The 22,829-nt window shown below is 43.5% G+C and overlaps 1 protein-coding gene across 6 annotated transcripts; it reads right to left on the bottom strand.

Moving 5' to 3' along the window:
* Window positions 1-43: 43 nt before the first annotated feature.
* LOC135545882 (fibrous sheath CABYR-binding protein-like) lies at window positions 44-21,471 on the bottom strand. Of its 6 annotated transcripts, none has more exons than XM_064973834.1 (8): window positions 21,129-21,471; window positions 17,750-17,850; window positions 17,008-17,113; window positions 11,439-11,459; window positions 8,634-9,044; window positions 4,866-5,926; window positions 4,524-4,572; window positions 44-4,287 (listed from the first exon to the last, which is right to left on the bottom strand). In XM_064973834.1, the coding sequence occupies exons 1-7, from the start codon at window positions 21,202-21,204 to the stop codon at window positions 4,537-4,539; spliced, it is 1,812 nt and encodes a 603-aa protein (XP_064829906.1). In that variant the 5' UTR covers window positions 21,205-21,471; the 3' UTR covers window positions 44-4,287; window positions 4,524-4,536. The 6 variants fall into 6 exon arrangements, with proteins under 6 accessions (XP_064829906.1, XP_064829907.1, XP_064829908.1 ...); XM_064973835.1 differs by having other exon boundaries at window positions 4,859-5,926; window positions 21,129-21,470; XM_064973836.1 differs by lacking the exon at window positions 11,439-11,459.
* Window positions 21,472-22,829: the final 1,358 nt, after the last annotated feature.

The raw sequence follows: 22,829 nt of genomic DNA, 5'->3' as shown, positions 1-22,829 counted from the left end.
CAAAGTTGAGACACAAAAAGTAAAGCAACAGACAACCGAAATATTCCTTTTTGATTCCCACTTTATTTCAGAAAAACAGCTATGTTGTTTCACAGTCAGTTTCTGGCCCATGCTAGGTCATTGCACAGTGGCAAGCCATCCACTCACATGACAGAACAAGCCCCTATATATAGTACCGGTCAAAAGTTTGGACACATACTCATTCAAGGGTTTTTCTTTATTTTTACTATTTCCTACATTGTAGAATATTAGTGAAGACATCAAATATGAAATAACAAATATGGAGTCATGTAGTAAACAAGAAAGTGTTAAACAAATCAAAATATATTTTATATTTGAGCCACCCTTTGCCTTGATGACAGCACCGCACACGCTTGGCATTCTCTCGATCAGCTTCATGAGGTAGTCACCTGGAATGCTTTTCCAACAGTCTTGAAGGAGTTCCCAAATGTGCTCTCCACTTGTTGGCTGCTTAACCTTCACTCTGCAGTCCAACTCCTCCCAAACCATTTCAATTGGGTTGAGGTTGGGTGATTGTGGAGGTCAGGTCATCTGAATCAGCACTCCATCACTCTCCTTCTTGGTCAAATATCCCTTACACAGCCTGGAGGTGTGTTGGGTCATTGTCCTGTTGAAAAACAAATGATAGTCCCACTCAGCGCAAACCAGATGGGATGGCGTATCACTGCAGAATGTTGTGGTAGCCATGCTGGTTAAGTGTGCCTTGAATTCTAAATAAATCAGTTTCACCAGCAAAGCATCCCCACACTTCCTCATCCATGCTTCGCAGTGGGAACCCCACATGCGGAGATCATTCGTTCACCTACTCTGCATCTCACAAAGACACAGCAGTAGGAACCAAAAATCTAACATTTGGACTCATCAGACCAAGTGACAGATTTCCACCAGTCTAATGAAGGCCTGATTCACGCAGTATCCTCTGAACAGTTGATGTTGACGTGTCTGTTACTTGAACTCTGTGAAGCAGAGCTGCCATTTCATTTTATTTGGACTGCCATTTCTGGGGTGCAGATAAGTGCCGATTTCTGAGGAAGGTAAATTACTTATCCTCTGCAGCAGAGGTAACTCTGGGTCTTCCTTTCCTGTGGCGGTCCTCATGAGAGCCAGTTTCACCATAGCACTTGATGGTTTTTGTGACTGCACTTGAAGAAACTTTCAAAGTCCTTGACATTTTACGAATTGACAGACCTTCATGTCTTAAAGTAATGATGGACTGTCATTTATTTTTGCTTATTTTAGCTGTTCTTTCTATAATATGGACTTGGTCTTTTACCAAATAGTGCTATCTTCTGTATGCCTATCCTACCTTGTCACAACACAACTGATTGTCTCAAATGCATTAAGAAGGAAAGAAAATCCACAAATTAACTTTAACAAGGCACACCTGTTAATTGAAATGCATTCCAGGTGACTACCTCATGAAGCTGGTCGAGAGAATGCCAAGAGTGTGCAAAGCTGTCAAGGCAAAGGGTGGCTACTTTGAAGAATCTCAAATATAAATTATATTTTGATTTGTTGAACACTTTTTTGGTTACTACATGATTCCATATGTTTTATTTCACAGTTGATGATTCCATGTTTTATTTCACAGTCTTCTATTACTATTATCCTACAATGTAAAAAAATAAATATGTCCAAACGTTTGACTGGTACCATATATATCCCATACAAAAAGTGCCTGCAAACATTAGGACAGACAAATTGAATTATCCCACTCCTTAATTAGGAATAAGCTTACATTCACTTATCAATGGTCTCAGTCCCTTTTCAAATATGCCTAAACATAGCAAGAACTCCAATATATAAAGTGAGGGAAGGAAAGTGAGAAGAACTAGTTCTACAACAAATCTGTAGAGTACAGTGAGAGCCTTGTATTGGCCCACCAATTATTTTAACTGGTTTTGACGAAGTTGAACATTTATTCATGAATCTAACACAAACTAATAAGTCATATCATTTGAAAAGCAGACAAAATCATAGCAACACGCTTCACTGAGCCATCGAATTAACTTATGCAACCACACAAGCCTGACTTGAGTAAAAATGCAACTTTCATATGATAACAGCACACGACTGTTTATACCAGACTCGGAAACCATATTATACACTCAAACAAATGGCTTTTTCTATTTCAGATACAGCTTCACAAATGGATTGTCTATCCAACAGATGTGTATTCCATAGCCATGGTGTGGAAACAGAGAGAACAACTCTACAACAGAGGGTGTGGGAGAAAGTAAAGAGACAAAAATGTCTGCCTTGTGAAATATTGCTGAATAGCGATATCATGAAATATGCTAGAGTCTAGCTTAAGCGACATCACTGAATGTAAAAACCTGACCGACTCTCATCATGCTCATTTCCCCAAAAATAATCCCATGTCTGTCTTGCAACTGAGAAGGTTTGTTCAACTTTAATACTCCGACTGCATTAATAAAAGGTCTGTGGATCACCGGCTGGGGGAAAAGAGGAGGAATGCCGAGGTAGTCTACTGTGTCTCGTCTCCCAAAAACAAGTCAGTGACTCAGAAATAGAGTCTCCGATCACTATGTCTTTGAGAGTTAAATACTTATGTTCACATTGGAATCGGCTCAACGAGGAAAAACCTGAGGATAGTTAAAGAATGCTGGTCACACCAAAACCCTGCCTTGTCCTGCCCAGTCCTGAAGCAATTAGTGGTTGACTTTTGGCGGCTAAGCATCAGATGTGTAGTATTGCATTGGATGATGACCCTTTGTGTTAGGGTGATCATATGTCCTCTTTTTTCACAGGACAGTTCTGTTTTTCAGCCACTTTTCAGGTGTCCTGACTTAGTCACAAAAAAATGTACATTTCTTCCATTGTTCTAGTGGTGTAAAGTAAAAATACTTTAAAGTACTACTTAAGAAGATTTTTTTGTACTTTATACACCATACATTTTCCTGACACCCAAAAGTACGTGTTTCATTTTGAATGCTTAGGGCAGGAAAATGGTCCAATTCAAGCACTTATCAAAAGAACATCCCTGGTCATCCCTACTGCCTCAGATCTGGTAGACTCACTAAACACAAATGCTTTGTTTTATAAATTATGTCAGTGTTAGAGTGTGCTCTTGGCTATCCATAATATTTATTATATTTTATTTAAATTGTGGAGGGTTTGGCCCGGGCTGGGATGTCTTTGTCCCATCGTGCTCTAGCAAGTCCTTGTGGCGGGCCGGGAGTCTGCAAGCTGACTTCCGCCACCAGTTGTTTCCTCCAACACATTGGTGTGGCTGGCTTTCAGGTTAAGCGAGCAGTGTATCAAGAAGCAGTGCGGCTTGGCAGGGTCTTGTTTCAGAGGACGCATGGCTCTCGACCTTTGCCTCTCCCGAGTCGGTACGGGAGTTGCAGCGATGGGAAAGACTGTAACTACCAATTGGATATCACGAAAATGGTGTTGTCTGATTTGCTTAATAAGGAATTTGAAATGATTTATACTTTTACTTTTGATATGTTTTAGCAATTATATTTGATACTTAAATATATTTAAAACCTTTAATACATTTTCTTACTCAAGTAGTATTTTACTGGGTGACTTTCACTTTAACTTGAGTCATTATCTATTAAGGCATCTTTACTTTTACTCAAATATGAAAATGTAGTACTTTTTCCACCACTGCGTATTTCAATTTAGAGTTCCCATTCATTTGATCAGAATTGATATTGATTGCATTCCAACCCGACAAAACGTAAGGTATAGGCTAGCGAGCCAATGTGTCATATCGTCAACCAATCACATTGGGTCAAATTCTGCTGGGCCCAGTTCCTGCCAGCTTCTAATGGAGAGCTACAAAAGTAAGTTAATATATAACTATTTCAGTCCAATAATTAGTCTAAGGTATTTTGGCAAACTTGTGTAACTTTGGCAAACAGTTACATTCTCCTGACGTCAACCAGGAATGTTTCCATGGCCAAATATTCCCAGATTATTATAATTTAGCTTGCCCGGTGTGACGGAGGGGGACTTTTTTTTGGAGGGGGGAATTTGAGGGGTGTTGTACATCTAGAAAAACATACCAGATCATGTATTTTTCCATAAAGCAGGCATTTTCTGAATATATACACAGATAATTCCCTAGACCAAGACAGGAAGACAAGTTTTATACTATAGATCAATATTCAATATCAAGGGTCAAAGGTCAAAGTGTGTGGAGGGTGTCAATGAAAGGGGGGTTGGGGAAGGCACATCCCCTCTTCTCCCTCAGGGTAGAGAAACTGTATATCATCCAGGGGCTCCAAGTGCTTACTGTGACGAATAGAAAGAAGAAGAAAACATTTGACATAAATACACAGTGTATCAAGACTGGTGCATGACAGACCAGACAGACAAAAGTTATACAAGTAAGTAGGCATCTATTCACCAGTGAAAAACCCTTACAGGTTCAGGTTAGACTCCGTTACACTACACCCACATAGGAAAATGTTGCTTCCTAATATCTTAGAGAAGTGACTACAGGAGGCGACTGTAGTAAAGCTCTGTACCTGTCAGGTGGTTCTACTGCATCTGCATGCTAAGCAGCCGTCGCTTGCCCTGAAGACAGACGGTGAGATCACGTTAGATCACAATACTATGACTAGCACTGAAGTGACAGTATCCTATTAACCTGGATTTCTAAATGTGAGATACAACTCCCAGTACTACCTCCACGGCTGTTGCATCATCATCATTCATGATTTTGTAATTGAAAATGATCTATTTGAACAAAATATACAACAATCTGTGCATTTATAGACAGTGTTAGTCCAATTTTTCATCTACTATACCAACTAATCAAACATTCTATTGATCAGTTGCATGCTGTTAGTTGTCAAATTACCTTTTACCTCAGCAGCAGGGGCCTCATCATCGTCTGGAGATGGGATGATCCTGCCGGTCATGGGGCCGACCCCCAGGACTTTGGGCCTCTTATCAGTCTTGGCTGCTCCCTCCAGCACCACTACAATGTACTCCTTCTTGGGCGCCTTCACAGGTGCCACCACCACAACTGGGGCAGCCTCCACTGCAGCTGGGGCCTCTTCCATCGCAGCCTCTTCTACGGGTGGGACAGCTGGGGCCTCCTCCACTGCAGCTGGGGCCTCCTCCACCTCAGGTGGGGTCTCTTCTATGGTTGGGGCCTCTTCTACGGGTGTGGCCTCAAGTGGGGCAGCTGGGGCCTCCTCCACTGCAGCCGGGGCCTCCTCCACTGCAGCCGGGGCCTCCTCCACTGCAGCCGGGGCCTCCTCCACTGCAGCCGGGGCCTCCTCTACGGGTGCAGCCTCAAGTGGGGCTGCTGGGGCCTCCTCCACTGCAGCCGGGGCCTCCTCCACTGCAGCCGGGGCCTCCTCCACTGCAGCCGGGGCCTCCTCCACTGCAGCCGGGGCCTCCTCCACTGCAGCCGGGGCCTCCTCCACTGCAGCCGGGGCCTCCTCTACGGGTGCAGCCTCAAGTGGGGCCTCCTCCACTGCAGCTGGGGCCTCCTCCACTGCAGCTGGGGCCTCCTCCACTGCAGCTGGGGCCTCCTCCACTGCAGCTGGGGCCTCCTCCACTGCAGCTGGGGCCTCCTCCACTGCAGCCGGGGACTCCTCCACTGCAGCCGGGGACTCCTCCACTGCAGCCGGGGACTCCTCCACTGCAGCCGGGGACTCCTCCACTGCAGCCGGGGCCTCCTCCACTGCAGCCGGGGCCTCCTCCACTGCAGCCGGGGCCTCCTCCACTGCAGCCGGGGCCTCCTCCACTGCAGCCGGGGCCTCCTCCACTGCAGCCAGGGCCTCCTCCACTGCAGCTGGGGACTCCACTGGGGCGGCCTCCTCGACTTCTTCTACAATAGGCACAACCACTTCTTTGACCACTTCAGCGACTGTCGTCACCTCCAAAGCAGAGGCTGCTGCCAGAATGACTGGTTCCACTGCAAGACAGAACCCAGCGCCCAAACATCACTCACACTCATGTTACAAAAAGTCTGACTCACAATTTATCTCCAACTCAATCAACATAGCACATAGCACCCAGTGTGACAGAAGAAAGGAGATCCAGGAAAACAGAGTGAGTTAGACATGCCAACGCGAACATTGTAGAAGTCTGTGCACAATTCCCAAGAGACGGTGAAAGACGCATTCTTGTTTAAATAGTACAGTTTTACCAAAACCCTTACGGTCTCAGCCCACTGTGTGGGTTAGGGAGAATACCCAGACCAACACGTAGCCATTAGCCAGACAGAGGTCACAGGGAGAAGACCGACAAGGCAGCTTGCCATGTAAAAACGTGACATTAGTTAGAAAAAAACCTACGATTTGTACAGACATAGGTGTTAGCTTGTGCTTCTTCAGATAGAAAGGCAATCCGAATGTGTTGAGACTACTTTTAGGTCACCCGTGCATTTTTTTGCTGCGTTTGCATCAACATTGTACAGATCAAAGTGTACTTTAACCATGCATTGACCTCTATTGCATGCATCACTTACTCCCCAAAAGTCCCATATCTAAAAATTCAGCTGGACCAGTCATTAAAACCTCTATTGTTGCACATGTTGGTGAATGATGCAAAGCAGAAATGAATTGGACCAATGCAGACTGTCAGGCTATGGGAAGAATGTACCCGCCAGAGCATTGAGTATTTCGAAAGAGTTTAGGATGGAGCCTACTGTTGCAGAACTTCAGCATACAGGGTAGCAGTGGCATGGGTGTAGATGGCATCGAAATAAAAGGTGCGGTGACAGGAGAAGCATTGAATGGAAGAGGGCACAGGAAGCAGTAGAAGTAATGAAGGAACAGTGTGTGGGAATAGCAGTTAACTGTACATGACCATTCCCCATATGGTGCACGTATGCAACGCAACATGGCTTTTAAGTGTGAACGAGTCATTTCTAATGTGAATAGAAGACATTCCAAAGTAAGTCATCAGAACATACAGCAAAGACAGTACTTTTGCATGTTGTCCACCATCCTTCATAAAAAAAAATTAAAAGAAGGCCACCGCAAATAAAATAAAATGCCACAAAGGAACACACAACCAAATGGGATAATGGTTTGATTTCAAACATTTGTCTTGAACTAGAGAGCTTTTCTGATGTGTGTCCTGGGCTAAAGTAAATTGTTTGTTGACTCATGGGGTAACAGTGCAGAGGTGAATGAACTCCTAGTGTCAGTGTGGTGGATTTATCCCTAGGTTCTTCATGGTACAACCCGCATAATATTAAATCGGAAGTGTATCGTCTTGTCATGTGATGGAAACCATTGCTGCTTTGGAAAGACCTTGTAGGACACCCGAAAACCCTACAAGCATAGCGTATTAGCACAAGCAAACCAAACCCAGACAAACTCAACACGGGAGGGGATCTCTCCAGTAATTTTATTGTACGGCTCGATGAATTCCCTGAATCACTTACACGACGACTCACTACGTTAGCTGGTTAAAAAAAGAGCCAATCTGAATGACCACACATGGTTTGATTTCCTCACATTTTAACCTTGCGGGGTCATTCCCTCCAAGTTCCACTTTTACAGTTAAGAATGAAAACACACGGCAACCATTTGTTTTGTTACAGCTACAGAGCTTGCACAGGTTTCAGCGTTGTCTGTACGAGCAAAAGCACGCGGCTACAGCGGGTTTAGTTAAACAAAGTTAAAATTACATCGGCATGTACCAACTCCGTGATATCTGGCAGAGAAGCGTAAGTTAAGAGGCTTAGAAATGTACAGTTATCCATGTAATATCTCCCCAAAAAAGCCTGAGTATTAGTGGTTGGTTGGCCGTGGACTGGTCTTACACGTTACAAAACAAAATAAGATAATCAAATGGTACATTTGAGGTGTTTTCCTGTTTGTGTTTGCATGCGGCATCGGGCCTCTGAGGGAAGGCAGGGGAGAGGTTAAAGGGCATTGATACGTGGGGTCAGTGGAGCTTTGTAAACAGTGTTTGAGAGGAAGAAGGGAGAGAGGGAAGGGGTGAATAAAGGTAGTTTGGAGGGGTAAAGGGGAAATAAGCAGGTTTTTCATCACATTTCACTATTGGGGGAGGGGGCACAGTGATTTGCACTATTGTGTATTTCCATCCTTACTGTGATATGAGGTTGAGATGGATGACATCAGTGCCACTTTCTAAAAAGGTCTCACAGCAGTGATCTGCTGTTCTGACTGAATTCACTTGTAAAAGCTGTTTCAGCACTTTTACCATCTGCTGGATTCACAACAAATATACTGTACAGTCAGGAGATTTTGAAGTACAGAAAATCAAACCCCACACAAAAACCTTGAAGCTTCTGTCTTCTAGCTTTAAACACTTTCACTTACAAAACCAGCCATACCATTAGTTACTCTCTGCCCTCTAAGTAAACTCTAATAAACTAGTAAATAAAGTGTTCTCTTCGAGAGAATAACCTTCATGGCAGAGGAGTCTAGCTCTACAGTGGTTTTAGAACCAGGTGAGATCAGTGTTAGACGCTGTAGTGGTACTCTATGGTGTAGGAACAGTGTACACATAATCTCCCTGTTGTTGCTGGCCTATCAGAGTGTGTGTTCGGGCTGGTGGTGAAGGACAGCGTGTGCCACCCTGTGGTGTGTGTTACTCAGCAGCAACAGCAGCCTCTGGGACTGCCTCCTCCTCTGGGCCCGTACCGTTGATCTCCTCCTCCGGCTCTTCCACAGCAACTGCCTCCTCAGCAGCCTCTTCCACGGCCACTTCCTCTGCTGCTGCCTCCACTTCATTTGCCACCTCGATGACCTCTTCTGCGACCTCAGCAACAGCCTCTGTAATCTCCTCCACCACAGTCTCCGCTTCCGCTGGTGCCACCTCTGCCTCGACTGCCGCTGCCTCCACAGCAGGTTCTTCAGAGACTGCCTCGGCCGCTGCTTCTGCCTCGACTGAGGCCTCTTCCGCGGGTTCTGCTCCGTTTTCCGCCGCTACAGCCTCCTCAACTGCAGCCTCCTCTCCAGCCTCTTCTGCTGCTGCCTCCTCCTCCTCCTCTCCTCCCTCCTCAGCCGCCTCCTCTGCTTCCTCCTCTCCTCCCCAGGCTGCTGCTTCCTCACCTGAATTTTTTTTAAAGAGAGAGAGAGGGAGAGAGACAGAAAAATATATGAATCAGTAAAGATGGCATGGGCCTTTGAAACACTGCCTGAGTAAGCTTTACACGAAATAAGTAAGAGTATATAAGAGTATTTGCAGGGCATGTGAATTACACTACTCACGCCTACATAACACTAGCCTATAATATAACAGAATATTCCGATAAAGTACTACTTCTATGTTTTTATCTTAAATCATATTTACATTCATTACTTATCATTTAGCTGCCGTGTACACAACCACACACTGAAACAATCACACAACGCATCACACACGCCCATGCCACTCATCTTACCACACCTCCGGCTCATACCACACTCCACAGAAGAGAATTCACTCCACTACAGAAGAGAATTCACTGCAGAACCACATGCAAAGCCCAACGAGACAAGAGAGAAAAGGAGGGGAGAAAGAGAGAAAAACAACAAAAGGAGAGGAGCAAAATGAAAGTGACATAGGGGAGGTATATAGGATCAGGGGTTAGAGGTCAGAGGGTGGACTAAGGAGTGAGGGGATAAAGATGGTGAATCTTACCATCCCATCAAAGCAACCAATACCTGGAAATTCCAACATTAACAGAAAAGCCAGATGGTTTGTGTGCATTTAATTTGAAATTGAGGCAGTCTGTCTGTTTACACATTTATCCATCAACACGATTCCATCCTGGAAGACGCCACAAAAATAGTTAATCAAATAAATACAAAATTGGGGCAATACATAGAACGAAGTGTCCAGAGGAGAAACGTTCAGAAACAGACAGAAGTCGAACGTATGGGACGTAAGCAGGACTTGTTCGGTCATACAGGAGAAGGAGGAAAGTAGGAGATTTCCCCCTTTTCAGATTCATCCAAAGAGTCCAGCAGGCTATAAAGTCCCCTGACGTATAGCCAATTTAGTTTTACACTGAAAAGAGTAAAAATAGGAGAGCGTTAGCGCAAAAAAAGGAGGAAGAGAACCTTTAACCCAAAAAAGGACTTAAAATCAGATTACAATTTCAGCATTATCAAATACTCAAATTTAACATCAAAGACTATGACCATCAAATCCCTACAGGCTTATCTCATCAAAATGACTGATAATGCCAACAGTGAATTAGCATTCTAGGTGTAAAGGGGCACTAAGATGACATCACCTGTTTCAGTTTGACGAGTGGTGTCAGTGTGGACATTGAGTTTGGTAGGGAATAAAGACTCTTTAATAAAGAGGTACGGGTTTACGAGAGGTTTGGGGGGGTTAACAGTGAGAGAAGAGGGTTTGAAGGGTGGGCACGTTTTGGGGTGGATCGTACAGTAGGAAAGGAGTAGTGTCAAGGAGGGGAGCCCCCTGTTCTGATTAACAGGTATTTCAGCCAATAGGATCAGGTTAGGGTCAGACGGGAGAAGCTGGGTGGGGTGGGGCCAGAAAGGAGAGGCTGAGTTTTCTAGTTTTAGAATCACTCCGATAAAAATGTCTATATCAAAGTGATCAACAGGAGTAGGCCATCTAGAGTTTACCATCTAGAGAAAACAATACATTGTGTACAGGGAACAAACATTGTGTACAGGGAACAGGTCCTCCCAAATATTACCGTCAACAGAAAGTTTTCCATCAACTACATGCTTTGGGTCCCCTAACAATATTTTTTCTGCCAATGACAGAAAGCTAAGGCACTGGGTTGTGAAACTTCCAAAACTAAGTCCAGAAAATCAGAGCGCAGAACCTGTTCTTGACCCGACACCTTATCCAGGTGTCAATTCAAATAAATGGTCATCTCTCTCAGACCGTTATGCCAGTTCTACTATATGTAAATAGAAAGCATTTAAGGCCAGAAGGTTGGAAGCACTTATTGCTGATAAATTGGCTGAATTTTTTGCAGATGAGACAAATGGCTCAGGCAGTTATTAACCAGAACAGGGAGATCTCAGAGTGGGCCTAAGAAGCTATGTGATTGGTGCTCTGCAGTGACTAACCAATGAGGATTTAGGAACCCTACAATGATTGGAGACATCACTACTAACTATACTGTAGATTATCATCATGGAATTTCACAGCATTTGGCTCAATCATTGAAATAAAATACATGAAGACTCCACTCATTTCAGAGCCCATGAATCCGCTCCTTTTCCCCACCATTGGTCCTCAGAATTCTGTGAAATGCAGTTTTGTGGATGTATCTAGAGAAAAATCTAGGTGTGAGTGCACCAATAGAGAAACATACATTTCAAGGCAATCAGTGAAAGAATAATCAAATCCATGCCAAGGTACCCTTAGTCTAAGACAAAGTTTCATTGGTCATTCAGAAAGAGAGTCATTTAACAGGCTGTGAGTTATTATAAAAATGAAAGACATTAGCCACAGAGCCACACATAGGCACTCACCGTCCTCTTCCTCATCCCTGCCTGAAAACAGACACAGAGAAGCACAGTGTCACAGATTTACAGGGTTTTATATGGATTATATACTGAACAAAAATATAAACGCAACATGTAAAGTGTTGGTCCCATGGTTCATGAGCTGAAATAAAATAATCCAGAAATGTTCCATATGCACACAAAGTTTATTTCTCTCAAATTTGTTTATATCCCTGTTAGTGAGCATTTCTCTTTTGCCAAGATAATCCATCCACTTGACAGGTCTAGCATATCAAGAAGGTGATTAAACAGCATGATTATTACACAGGTGCACCTTGTGCTGGGGGGCAATAAAAGGCCTTGCTCCCCAGTGGGTGGGCCTACGCCCTCCCAGGCCCACCCATGGCTGCACCCCTGCCCAGCCATGTGAAATCCATAGATTAGGGCCTAATAAATGTATTTCAACTGACTGATTTCCTTATATGAACTGTAACTCAGTGAAATCGTTGAAATTGATGCATGTTGTGTTTATATTTTTGTTCAGTGTAATATAGGCTATGGAGTATATGGATGAGAGATCTACACAATGATCCTGCTGCATGTAAAATCAGCAAAAAAAGAAATGTCCCTTTTTCAGGACCCTGTCTTTCAAAGACAATTCGTAAAAATCCAAATAACATCAGAGATCTTCATTGTAAAGGGTTTAAATACTATTTCCCATGCTTGTTCAATGAACCATAAACAATTAATGAACATGCACCTGTGGCACGGTCGTTAAGACACAAACAACTTACAGACAGTAGGCAATTAAGGTCACAGTTACGACAACTTACGATACTGAAGAGGCCTTTCTACTAACTCTGAAAAACACCAAAAGAAAGATGCCCAGGATCCCTGCTTATCTGCTTGAACGTGCCGTAGACATGCTGCAAGGAGGCATGAGGACTGCAGATGTGGCCAGGGCAATAAATTGCTATGTCCGTACTGTGAGACGCCTAAGACATCGCTACAGGGAGACAGGACAGCTGATCGTCCTCGCAGTGGCAGACCACGTGTAACAACACCTGCACAGGATCTGTACATCCGAACATCACACCTGCGGGACAGGTACAGGATGGCAACAACAACTGCCCGAGTTACACCAGGAACGCACAATCCCACCATCAGTGCTCAGACTGTCCACAATGTGCTGAGAGAGGCTGGACTAATGGCTTGTAGGCCTGTTGTAAGGCAGGTCCTCACCAGACATCACCGGCAACAACGTCACCCATGGGCACAAACCTACCGTCCCTGGACCAGAAAGGACTGACAAAACGTGCTCTTCATTGAGGAGTCGCGGTTTTGTCTCACCAGGGGTGATGGTCGGATTCGCGTTTATCATCGAAGGAATGAGCGTTACACCGAGGCCTGTACTCTGGAGTGGGATCGATTTGGAGGTGGAGGGTCTGGGGCGGTGTGTCACAGCATCATAGGACTGAGCTTGTTGTCATTGCAGTCAAGCTCAACGCTGTGCGTTATAGGGAAGACATCCTCCTCCCTCAAGTGGTACCCTTCCTGCAGGCTCATCCTGACATGACCCTCCAGCATGACAATGCCACCAGCCATACTGCTCGTTCTGTGTGTGATTTCCTGCAAGACAGGAATGTCAGTGTTCTGCCATGTCCAGCTAGGAGCCCGGATCTCAATCCCATTGAGCACGTCTGGGACCTGTTGGATCGGAGGGTGAGGGCTAGGGCCATTCCCCCCAGAAATGTCCGGGAACTTGCAGGTGCCTTGGTGGAAGACTGGGGTAAAATCTCACAGCAAGACCTGGCAAATCTGGTGCAGTCCATGAGGAGATGCACTGCAGTACTTAATGCAGCTGGTGGCCACACCAGATACTGACTGTTACTTTTGATCCCCCCCTTTGTTCAGGGACACATTATTCCATTTATGTTAGTCACATGTCTGTGGAACTTGTTCAGTTTATGTCTCAGTTGTGGAATCTTGTTATGTTCATACAAATATTTACATATGTTAAGTTTGCTGAAAATAAAACACAGTTGACAGTGAGAGGAGTTTTTATTTTTTTTGCTGAGTTTATATGAATGAGGTTGCCGTAGTATATATCTGTCTGATCTGTACTCAGTTATGATATTGGCATGGTGTTTTATTGTCCCCCACGATGAAATCGGGAGGGGACTGTGGAGCTGTCCATACGTCCATTCGTTCGTCAGTCACACGTGATATCTCAGACAGCACTGGGCCGATTTGGACAAAACTTGGGTGAATGATGAGTCTTGCCATAAAGATCCATCATTTACAAAATTACACTGATTTGCCCGAGTCGGGAGCTATAGCAGTTAACTGGAATGTGTTAGTCACATGCAATCTCAGTTGGCCCCATGGGGGGTGCTGCATCATTCGTGGGGGACGACATGTTTATTGTTGCCTTGTTTATCTTTTCACACGTGTATGAGCGTGCATGAGCGTTTATGGGTGAGATAGCCATGCGCTTGTGTGATGATATCTGTGTAGTTGGAGTTTAGCGTCACGGTGAAGTCTGCCAAAATAAACATCCATTACAAGTGGACAATAAAAGCTAGTTGTATATCTAATCTCGTGTTTATACAGCACCAGTAGAACGATATGGTCCTCCCCCAGTATCAATAAATAACCAACTTCCTAGCCACTGTTGGATGACATAATAGCTGCAAGCATAAATAGAATAGTCTTGGACGGGAGAGTGTTTTTGTTAGCAGGAAGTGATTTTGGCAGAGACGAAAAGGAGTGATAGTGGGATACGCAGGTCTCCGACAGCTGCCTGGACACTGAATAGCAATGACTTGGTTTGGCCAGAGAATGTGAGGGGGGCAGGCCTGCTTGGCTAGAAGTCCATGGTGGTCTGGCCAAAACTACTGACCACTTGTTATTTCCACACACACACTGTTGGGCTGTCCTGACCCGCAGGCTGGCCTGTCTGTGTCAGAGTTAATAATACATCATGACAGGAGACACCCTCAGTGTGTGTCTATTCTAATGAACTCAGCAGGATTTCCACTGCAGAAGGAAGGCTCTCCCAGAGGAGAAAATAGGACACACACACACACTGAATAGCCATGCTACGGTTTAGGCGCATGAGCGTGTGTGTGTGGTCCTTCAGTGACATTCCTCGGACATGGTGAAATAAGTCAAGGATTATCCAGGCCTCCTGTCCCACAATCTCTAGCGTGGATCACATCCCTCTTTCTCTCACACACAGACAGGACAGAGCTACTGTGCCAACCATGAGTCACGAATGGAAGGCTTAGGCCACTGTACTGAGAGGGGGGTTATGGGGTGGGTTGGCAGCTGGTGGGAGTGTAGCAGGTTTCTATTTTTTATGCGCCAATTGAAAATGCATTGCAACAGTGGACAATGAGTAGTTACAGTTGAAGTCAGAAGTTTACATACACTTAGGTTGGAGTCATTAAAACTTGTTTTTCGACCACTCCACAAATATCTTCTTTACAAACTGTAGTTTCGGCAAGTCGGTTAGGACATCTTCTTTGTGCATGACACAAGTCATTTTTCCGACAATTGTTTACAGACAGATTATTTCACTTATAATTTCAGTGTATCACAATTCCAGTGGGTCAGAAGTTTACATACACTAAATTGACTATGCCTTTAAACAGTTTGGAAAATTCCAGAAAAGGATGTCATGGCTTTAGAAGCTTCTGATAGGCTAATTGACATTATTTGAGTCAATTGGAGGTGTACCTGAGGATGTATTTCAAGGCCTACCTTCAAAGTCAGTGACTCTTTGCTTGTCATCATGGGAAAATCAAAGGAAATCAGCCAAGACCTCAGAAAACAAATTGTAGACCTCCACAAGTCTGGTTCATCCTTGGGAGCAATTTCCATCTGTACAAACAATAGTACGCAAGTATAAACACCATGGGACCACGCAGCCGTCATACCGCCCAGGAAGGAGATGCGTTCTGTCTCCTAGAGATGAACGTACTGTGGTGCGAAAAGTGCAAATCAATCTCAGAACAACAGCAAAGGACCTTGTGAAGATGCTGGAGGAAACAGGTACAAAAGTATCTATATACAAAGTAAAATGAGTCCTATATCGACATAACCTGAAAGGCATCTCAGCAAGGAAGAAACCACTGCTCCAAAACCACCATAAAAAAGCCAGACTACGATTTGCAATTGCACATGGGGACAAAGATCATAATTTCTCCAAAAAGTCCTCTACTCTGATGAAACAAAAATAGAACTGTTTGCCCATAATGACCATTGTTATGTTTGGAGGAAAAAGGGGGAGGCTTGCAAGCTGAAGAACACCATCCCAAGCATGAAGCACGGGGTGGCAGCATCATGTTGTGGGGGTGCTTTGCTGCAGGAGGGACTGGTGCACTTCACAAAATTGATGACATCATGTGGAATGAAAATTATGTGCATATATTGAAGCAACAGCTCAAGACATCAGTCAGGAAGTTAAAGCTTGGTCACAAATGGGTCTTCCAAATGGACAATGACCCCAAGCATACTTCCAAAGTTGTGGAAAATGGCTTAAGGACAACAAAGTCAAGGTATTGGAGTGGCCATCACAAAGCCTGACCTCATCCTATAGAAAATTTGTGGGCAGAACTTAAAAAGCGTGTGTAAGCAAGGAGGCCTAAAAACCTGACTCAGTTACACCAGCTCTGTCAGGAGGAATGGGCCGAAATTCACCCAATTTAATGTGGAGAGCTGGGAAGGCTCACTGAAACGTTTGGTCCAAGTTAAACAATTTAAAGGCAATGCTAACAAATACTAAATGAGTATATGCAAACTTCTGACCCATTGAGAATGTGATGAAAGAAATAAAAGCTGAAAGAAATCATTCTCTACTATTACTCTGACATTTAACATTCTTAAAATAAAGTAGTGATCCTAACTGACCTAAGACTGGGAATTTTTACTTGGATTAAATGTCAGGAATTGTGAAAACTGAGTTTTATGTATTTGGCTAAGGTATATGTAAACTTCCGACTCCAACTGTATTTACAGTGAGTGTGTCACAGTCCTTAGTGTCAGGACCAAACCCAAACCGTGTCTTATTCAACAACCTGTCATGACATGATGGGTTAGTTGAGATTGGGAGGTAAGAATGTGGGTGAGATTGTGAGGTAAGATGGTGGGTGAGGTTGTGCGGTAAGATGGTAGGTGAAGTTGTGAGGTAAAATGGTGGGTAAAGTTGTGCGGTAAGACGGTGGGTGAGGTTGTGCGGTAAGACGGTGGGTGAGGTTGTGCGGTAAGACGGTGGGTGAGGTTGTGCGGTAAGACGGTGGGTGAGGTTGTGCGGTAAGACGGTGGGTGAGGTTGAGGTGGGTGAGGTTGTGCGGTAAGACGGTGGGTGAGGTTGGTAAGACGGTGGGTGAGGTTGTGCGGTAAGACGGTGGGTGAGGTTGTGCGGTAAGACGGTGTGAGGTTGTGGTAAAATGGTGGGTTGTGCGGTAAGACGGTGGGTGAGGTTGTGCGGTAAGACGGTGGGTGAGGTTGTGCGGTAAGATGGTGGGTGAGGTTGTGCGGTAAGACGGTGGGTGAGGTTGTGCGGTAAGATGGTGGGTGAGCTGAGACTGACTCTTGGGAGGCCATGGTTTGGGCGACCACACAGTCTTGGGACGAGCGTTGATATCCGCTACACGGTCATTGAACCTGGCGTGGTCTGTGGTCACAGTGCTGTATGTCTGTTGGAAGAAACACAAAGAACATTTCAAACGCTCAAAATAGTCATATCTTCACCTCTACCAGAGAAATCTATAAAATTATTTTGGAGGGCAACTTTAGCCATGTTGACCCAACCGACTGCGACCGGGAGACCCATGGGGCGGCGCACAATTGGCGCAGCGTCGCCCGGGTTAGGGGAGAGTTTTGCCAGCAGGGATGTCCTTGTCCCATCGCGCACTAGTGACTCCTGTGGCGGGCTGGGCGCAGCGCACGCTGACACAGTCACCAGGTGCACAGTGTTTCCTCCGACACATTGGTGCGGCTGGCTTCCGGGTTAAGTGACTGTGGCTTGGTTGTGTTTCGTAGGACGCACGGCTCTCGACCTTCGCCTCTCCTGAGTCCGTACAGGAGTTGCAGCGATGAGACAAGACAGTAACTACCAATTGGATACCATGAAATTGGGGAGAAAAACAATACATTTTTTTTTTAAAGACCTAAAATAATAATAATAACTTTAGCCATGTCACATAATAAAACAGAGCACATTCTAGAGTTGTAAAGCTTTATGAAATCAGCCAGTCTGGTATTATAGTTTCTCTAAACTACATCATCTGAACTCAGACAGATCAAATTAAAATGGCCAGGCGTAGACTCACGTATGCGATGGCTCCAGCGAAGGCCCCGCCACACAGCAGGGCGTAGACGATGTTATCACCAGTACCACCGGGGACTGATGACATTTGTCGTCGTGGCAACACTACAAAAAAAAAAGGTCATAGCACAACTCACGCGGCCTTCAGAGTGGTCATAAGTGAGAAGGAAACATGGTAGATGTAAATAGGATATTCGACATTTGATCTGGATCCCGCCCTATAACCCTGACTCCCCATTAGATTGACGTAGACCTAATGCATCAAAACAATCCTCAGAAAGAGCGAGACAGAAGCGTGAGGACGGAGGCTTTGTTGAAGCACAATCCCTGGCTGTTTATTGGATTGGGTGGAATGCGTTTAGGTGTCCAGGAATGTGCCTGTCAGAGCTCATTTGCCTCCAACTGAAATAGACTTCAGTGATCCTCTGGTAGACCTTCAACCAGAGTAACACTGGGCAGCTTTTTTTAAATAGTCTATTGTAAAATAAAAGAAAGTCAAATACAAATTGAATCAAATTCTACCTAAAGTAATTTTCCTAGCAGGTCAGCGCAATAGCAACATTCAATAGCAGGTGAAATGACCCACCACTAATATTCAAGTTTTTTTTAAAAACCACTCTCTCCAGACGCATATTTTTTTGATGATACTCCGCACAAGGTGGTGTTGTGTCATTTGACGTAGTTCTTTCACTTTGATTGTGTTTTGCCTGAGTGCCATTACATCAGCAGGAGAACACTGCAGCCAGGCACTGTTTACAACTTCAAGACTTCGGCCATAGTCACAGATTCCTGCTAATGCTGTTGTAGGTTTGTGCCATGCCCTCACTGCAGACAGGCACACAAAAACTAGACACCTTCACAACACACAAAGACGGACACAATCGTACGCACACACTTACCACACAACAAGCATGCAAGTTTAGAACACAGACAGGATTCAAACACACGAAAATTCACGAAGACAGAAATCTACCGTACAGACAGACTGTCACAGAAACGGACTTCCGGCTTTGCCACAGTACAAATAAATCTGTCAAGTAGCTACAGTGGAGAAAACTACCACGAATCACAAGTGTCCAGTTTCACTTGTACAGTAAACAAGCAGTCTAAACTAACAGGAGAGCCTGCATATGCCTTTCACAATCAGTGTGCAAAGTGAAGGACCAGTTATTTTAGGCCCAAATGAAGTTGACAATTTAATGGGGGAAAAGGCAATAGGATTTTATTATAGACATAACTAGTCCCCGTTGGTGTCAATTTCCTCTTGATCCTGATAATTAGGAAATAAGTGTTGCTGATTATAAATGGGTTCTAACTACATAGTACGTGAGTTTCTCCATTCAAAACATCAACATAGGGATTGTCACTGTACCCTGTTATTTATACCAACTAATCTGTTAAACCCTCACAGGAGTTGCAGGGTTAAGGTGGTGTGGGATTGAGAGAGTATGAGGGGTTTTGGGTCATAAGATTAAACTATGATACTCTGTGTGCCTAAGTACTGGTCAAGGGAGGAGAGTGGGCAGGGATGGGCCCACTGCCATAAGAAGAGGCCCCTTCTTGCATGTAGATGTAGAAATGTATCAAATATTATTATTTTTTTATAACTAACCAAAAATAGACCACAGCTTGTTGTTTCCAAAGGGAGCAAATTGATAATAGTGGGCAGAACAAGCAAGGAGGTGGGGCAGTGCCAAGCATGAGCTAGCGAGATCCTATTGGCATGTTCTAGTATGTATCTGTATATTTCTGTTAGGGAACTAAAGTGTGTGTGTGTGTAATAACTAAATTCGCCCTTGCAATCCAAAACATCACACTTTAAAAAAAAACTTTGACAAAGGGTAAAGTCTACATAACTTAATCAACCTTGTTTGTAACAGATTCTAGTTTTGGGAACAGAAAACTATTGAGATCAAATGTTTCATCGGTAAGAAAATTAACAGAATGTCGGCCAAAATTACATCTCGCTCCATCTTCTCCCACTCCCGGCCACTGGGCTTCATCTCATCACTAAATTTGGTGGTAAATAGAAATGGCAACCGGATGCTTCATAGTTACACATCCGATGAAACATCTGGCTCATTGTTCCATCTGTGGTTGTATACTGCACAAACGCAAAGCAGGGGCCGGTGTTGTTGCGTAATCTCATAAGAGGCCACCAATGGTGTCTGACAGCAGGACACCGGACAAGCTCGACTTTGAGTGTGTGTGTCAATGGAGAGAACGCTGGGCCAAAAGATCACGGCACGTCATGTTGCTATCGTTGCCTAGCCCTTGGGCATTTGTCTAAGAGCAGCAAAATCACGTTCTGCAGGGGCTACAGCAAATTACGAGCAATACCATGTAAGCAAAAGGTGTGGACATTCTACTAAAAGGCACATAGTGTAAGGTAAAGCTTTTGACAATTTAATAAAGGTCCAAATATTAAAATGGACCTTCTCAGAAGCTGACGTTATGTCAGCCTAAATATATGTGTGAGTACAGCATATGGTTGCCTGAACTACTGAACTATGCCCATGGTAAATATTTAAAATGAATGCTGACTCCGGCTTTGAAGCACTGATTAGGTCAACCATTTTTTGTTCATAGAATGCAAGTTCATTGGTGCGCGCTCCCGTGGGAGCAGCTGTATGGCGAGAAACGCGTGCGTCTGTCCGCAGTCTATACATTGAGACCATGATCACACCACGTGAGCAAAAGCATGAACCCTATTTCTATGCCATCTTTGACATAATGAAGGTCACATATTATTAGTGTTTAAAACCCACAAACGTTATGTAACGAGCTTCAATGAATTGATACATTCCCTTTCAAATTGCGTGTTTCGTAACGATGGTTAAAATGGATCATGTGAACACCTCGGCCGTGCAATCGCCCTTAATACGAAGTGACAAGCTGCCATAATCTAATGATTGGAGAGGATTTCAACGATTTATTGGCACAGTAGGCCATCGCTGAGTCTGTATAGTAACACCGAATTCATTTCGGAACAAAATTGTTAGGATACTTTGAGCATGAGATTACTTGAACATGGAGAAAACATAACTTTCCCTTTAAAATGTAGCAATGCTCCAATAAAATGATCAACATAAATACAATGAAAAGATTCAGAGCATCATTGGTCAACATTCCAATTGACCTTCACTTCCCTTGTCCTGTAACACCGGTGCCATCTTTCATATGTAGGATGCGACTGTTTCAAAAGCCAAAACACATGAGAACAAAATGTTCTCTTCTGAAATGCACGCATATTCCTCTGCCCGTAGCCTATCCTACAGAGGAATGAAAACCCAACAGGCATACACATTTGCCATCTTGTATCATGTACAAATGTAATTTAATTAGATCTCTCCATATTTTGAACCCATCATGTAAATACTCACCATCTCGAGATAACTGTTGGGCTACCTTCCTTGCCAAAGGCCCATATCTTTGCCAAGCCGCTCTGCAGAGAAACATCGCCGCTCGCTATCCAAAAACTACCGTAGGAATGCAGAGTGTGCCGGAGCAAGGGAGGGCAGAATGAATGGCGTAAGCTGGTCGTGTGTGAGAGGAGCGAAGGAGAGCCCTATCTAACTTGCGCTCAGCGCTGGATGCGTGTCTTCTCAAACGGTTCTTCACCTCCCACTTTTCTCACGCACAAGGGAAACGGTCAAACGTCAAGCACGTGGAACCTAAACATAAACATATATTTTGTTTTATCGGTGTGTCTTTCATTTTTGGAGTGTCTCATTTTTGGAATGTCTTTCCTGTACGCTTGTTATGAGTGCATCCATTTTTACGAGTTCAGTGTACGCACCCAAACCCCTTTGTCGATTGACACACCGTTACATCAACCTAAGTAACATAATTTTAAAACTCCCGATCAAAATCATTCAATTTCAAGTAGAGATACCTTATCTGACTGAAGACAGCCTTTTAACAAAGTGGCTTTTTAACATGTTTTTCATGTCTTAAAAATGTTTTACCTTTGTTAGATCATTAGTACACATTTTAAATGGCCTCTACAGATTTGATGTTTTTACAAGGAAAGAACTTTTATTCATAGTTGTTTTCATTGGTTTTAACAACATGTACTTTTTAACAAATTTAAACCTAACTTTCAAATGCTGTGTTTTATGCTTTTTTTGCCGTTTTTATGTGTATAAATGATGTAAAAAATGTATGAGCTGTTTTTAAAGGAATTGTACCAATAAAACTTTTCCAAAAGAAAAAATCTGACAGGACGCAAATTGATTCACAGGAGCAAGAGGAGGCGAGTCTGATAAGGTCTCGCCTAATTCCTGTACAAAGGACCGAAGACAGCCAAAGTAACTTTTTAACATGTTTTTCATGTCTTAAAAATGTTTTACTTTTGTTAAATAATTTATACACATTTTAAATGGATTTTACAGAATTGGATGTTTTACATAAAAAAAATAATTTTATTTATGGTTGTTTTTATTGGTTTTAACAACGTGTATTTTTTTAACAAACTTAATTGTAATATTCAAATGCTGTCTTTTATGCCGTTTTTATGTGTAAAAAATTAGGTACAAAATATGTTTTAGCTGTTTTAAAGGAAATGCGATAATAAAACTTTTCCAAAAGAAAAAAAATCTTCTGCGGTGAAAGGCGACAGAACTTGAGCGGTGTTTGTCAAACCATGAGTCATCCCGAAAATGGGTTTTCTCACAAAAACGTCTGTAGCTTTCGAACGGTTTGACCAACAAACTCTTATGACCACTCTATGGAAAGGGGAGACTCTCACAAGTAGTGTCAGGACTCATCTGACTTAAAAAAAAAATCGAAGTATGAAGTTTTCCTTAACTGTCTTATATCTTATAGATATAGGACAAAAACTTAAAAACCTATGATATATTTTTTACTCTATTTTTTTGTGTTATTCAATGCTTTCCTCTGGGCTATTCTAGTATAGGCCAAATTAAATGTTTATACCTAAAGCGGTCCTAAAATTCAAAATCAAATATCTCAATGGTCCATGGTATGAACATCTTGACCTTCCTGTTGTGTTCTGGTCAAATTGGACTGATTTACAAGTTTTCTCTCTGAAAAATGTAGTCAATTTAATCTGATTGTGCTAA

This window comes from Oncorhynchus masou, chromosome 9 (assembly GCF_036934945.1).
Source record: "Oncorhynchus masou masou isolate Uvic2021 chromosome 9, UVic_Omas_1.1, whole genome shotgun sequence".
NCBI lineage: Eukaryota > Metazoa > Chordata > Actinopteri > Salmoniformes > Salmonidae > Oncorhynchus > Oncorhynchus masou.
This window is presented reverse-complemented; position numbering and strand designations above follow the sequence as displayed.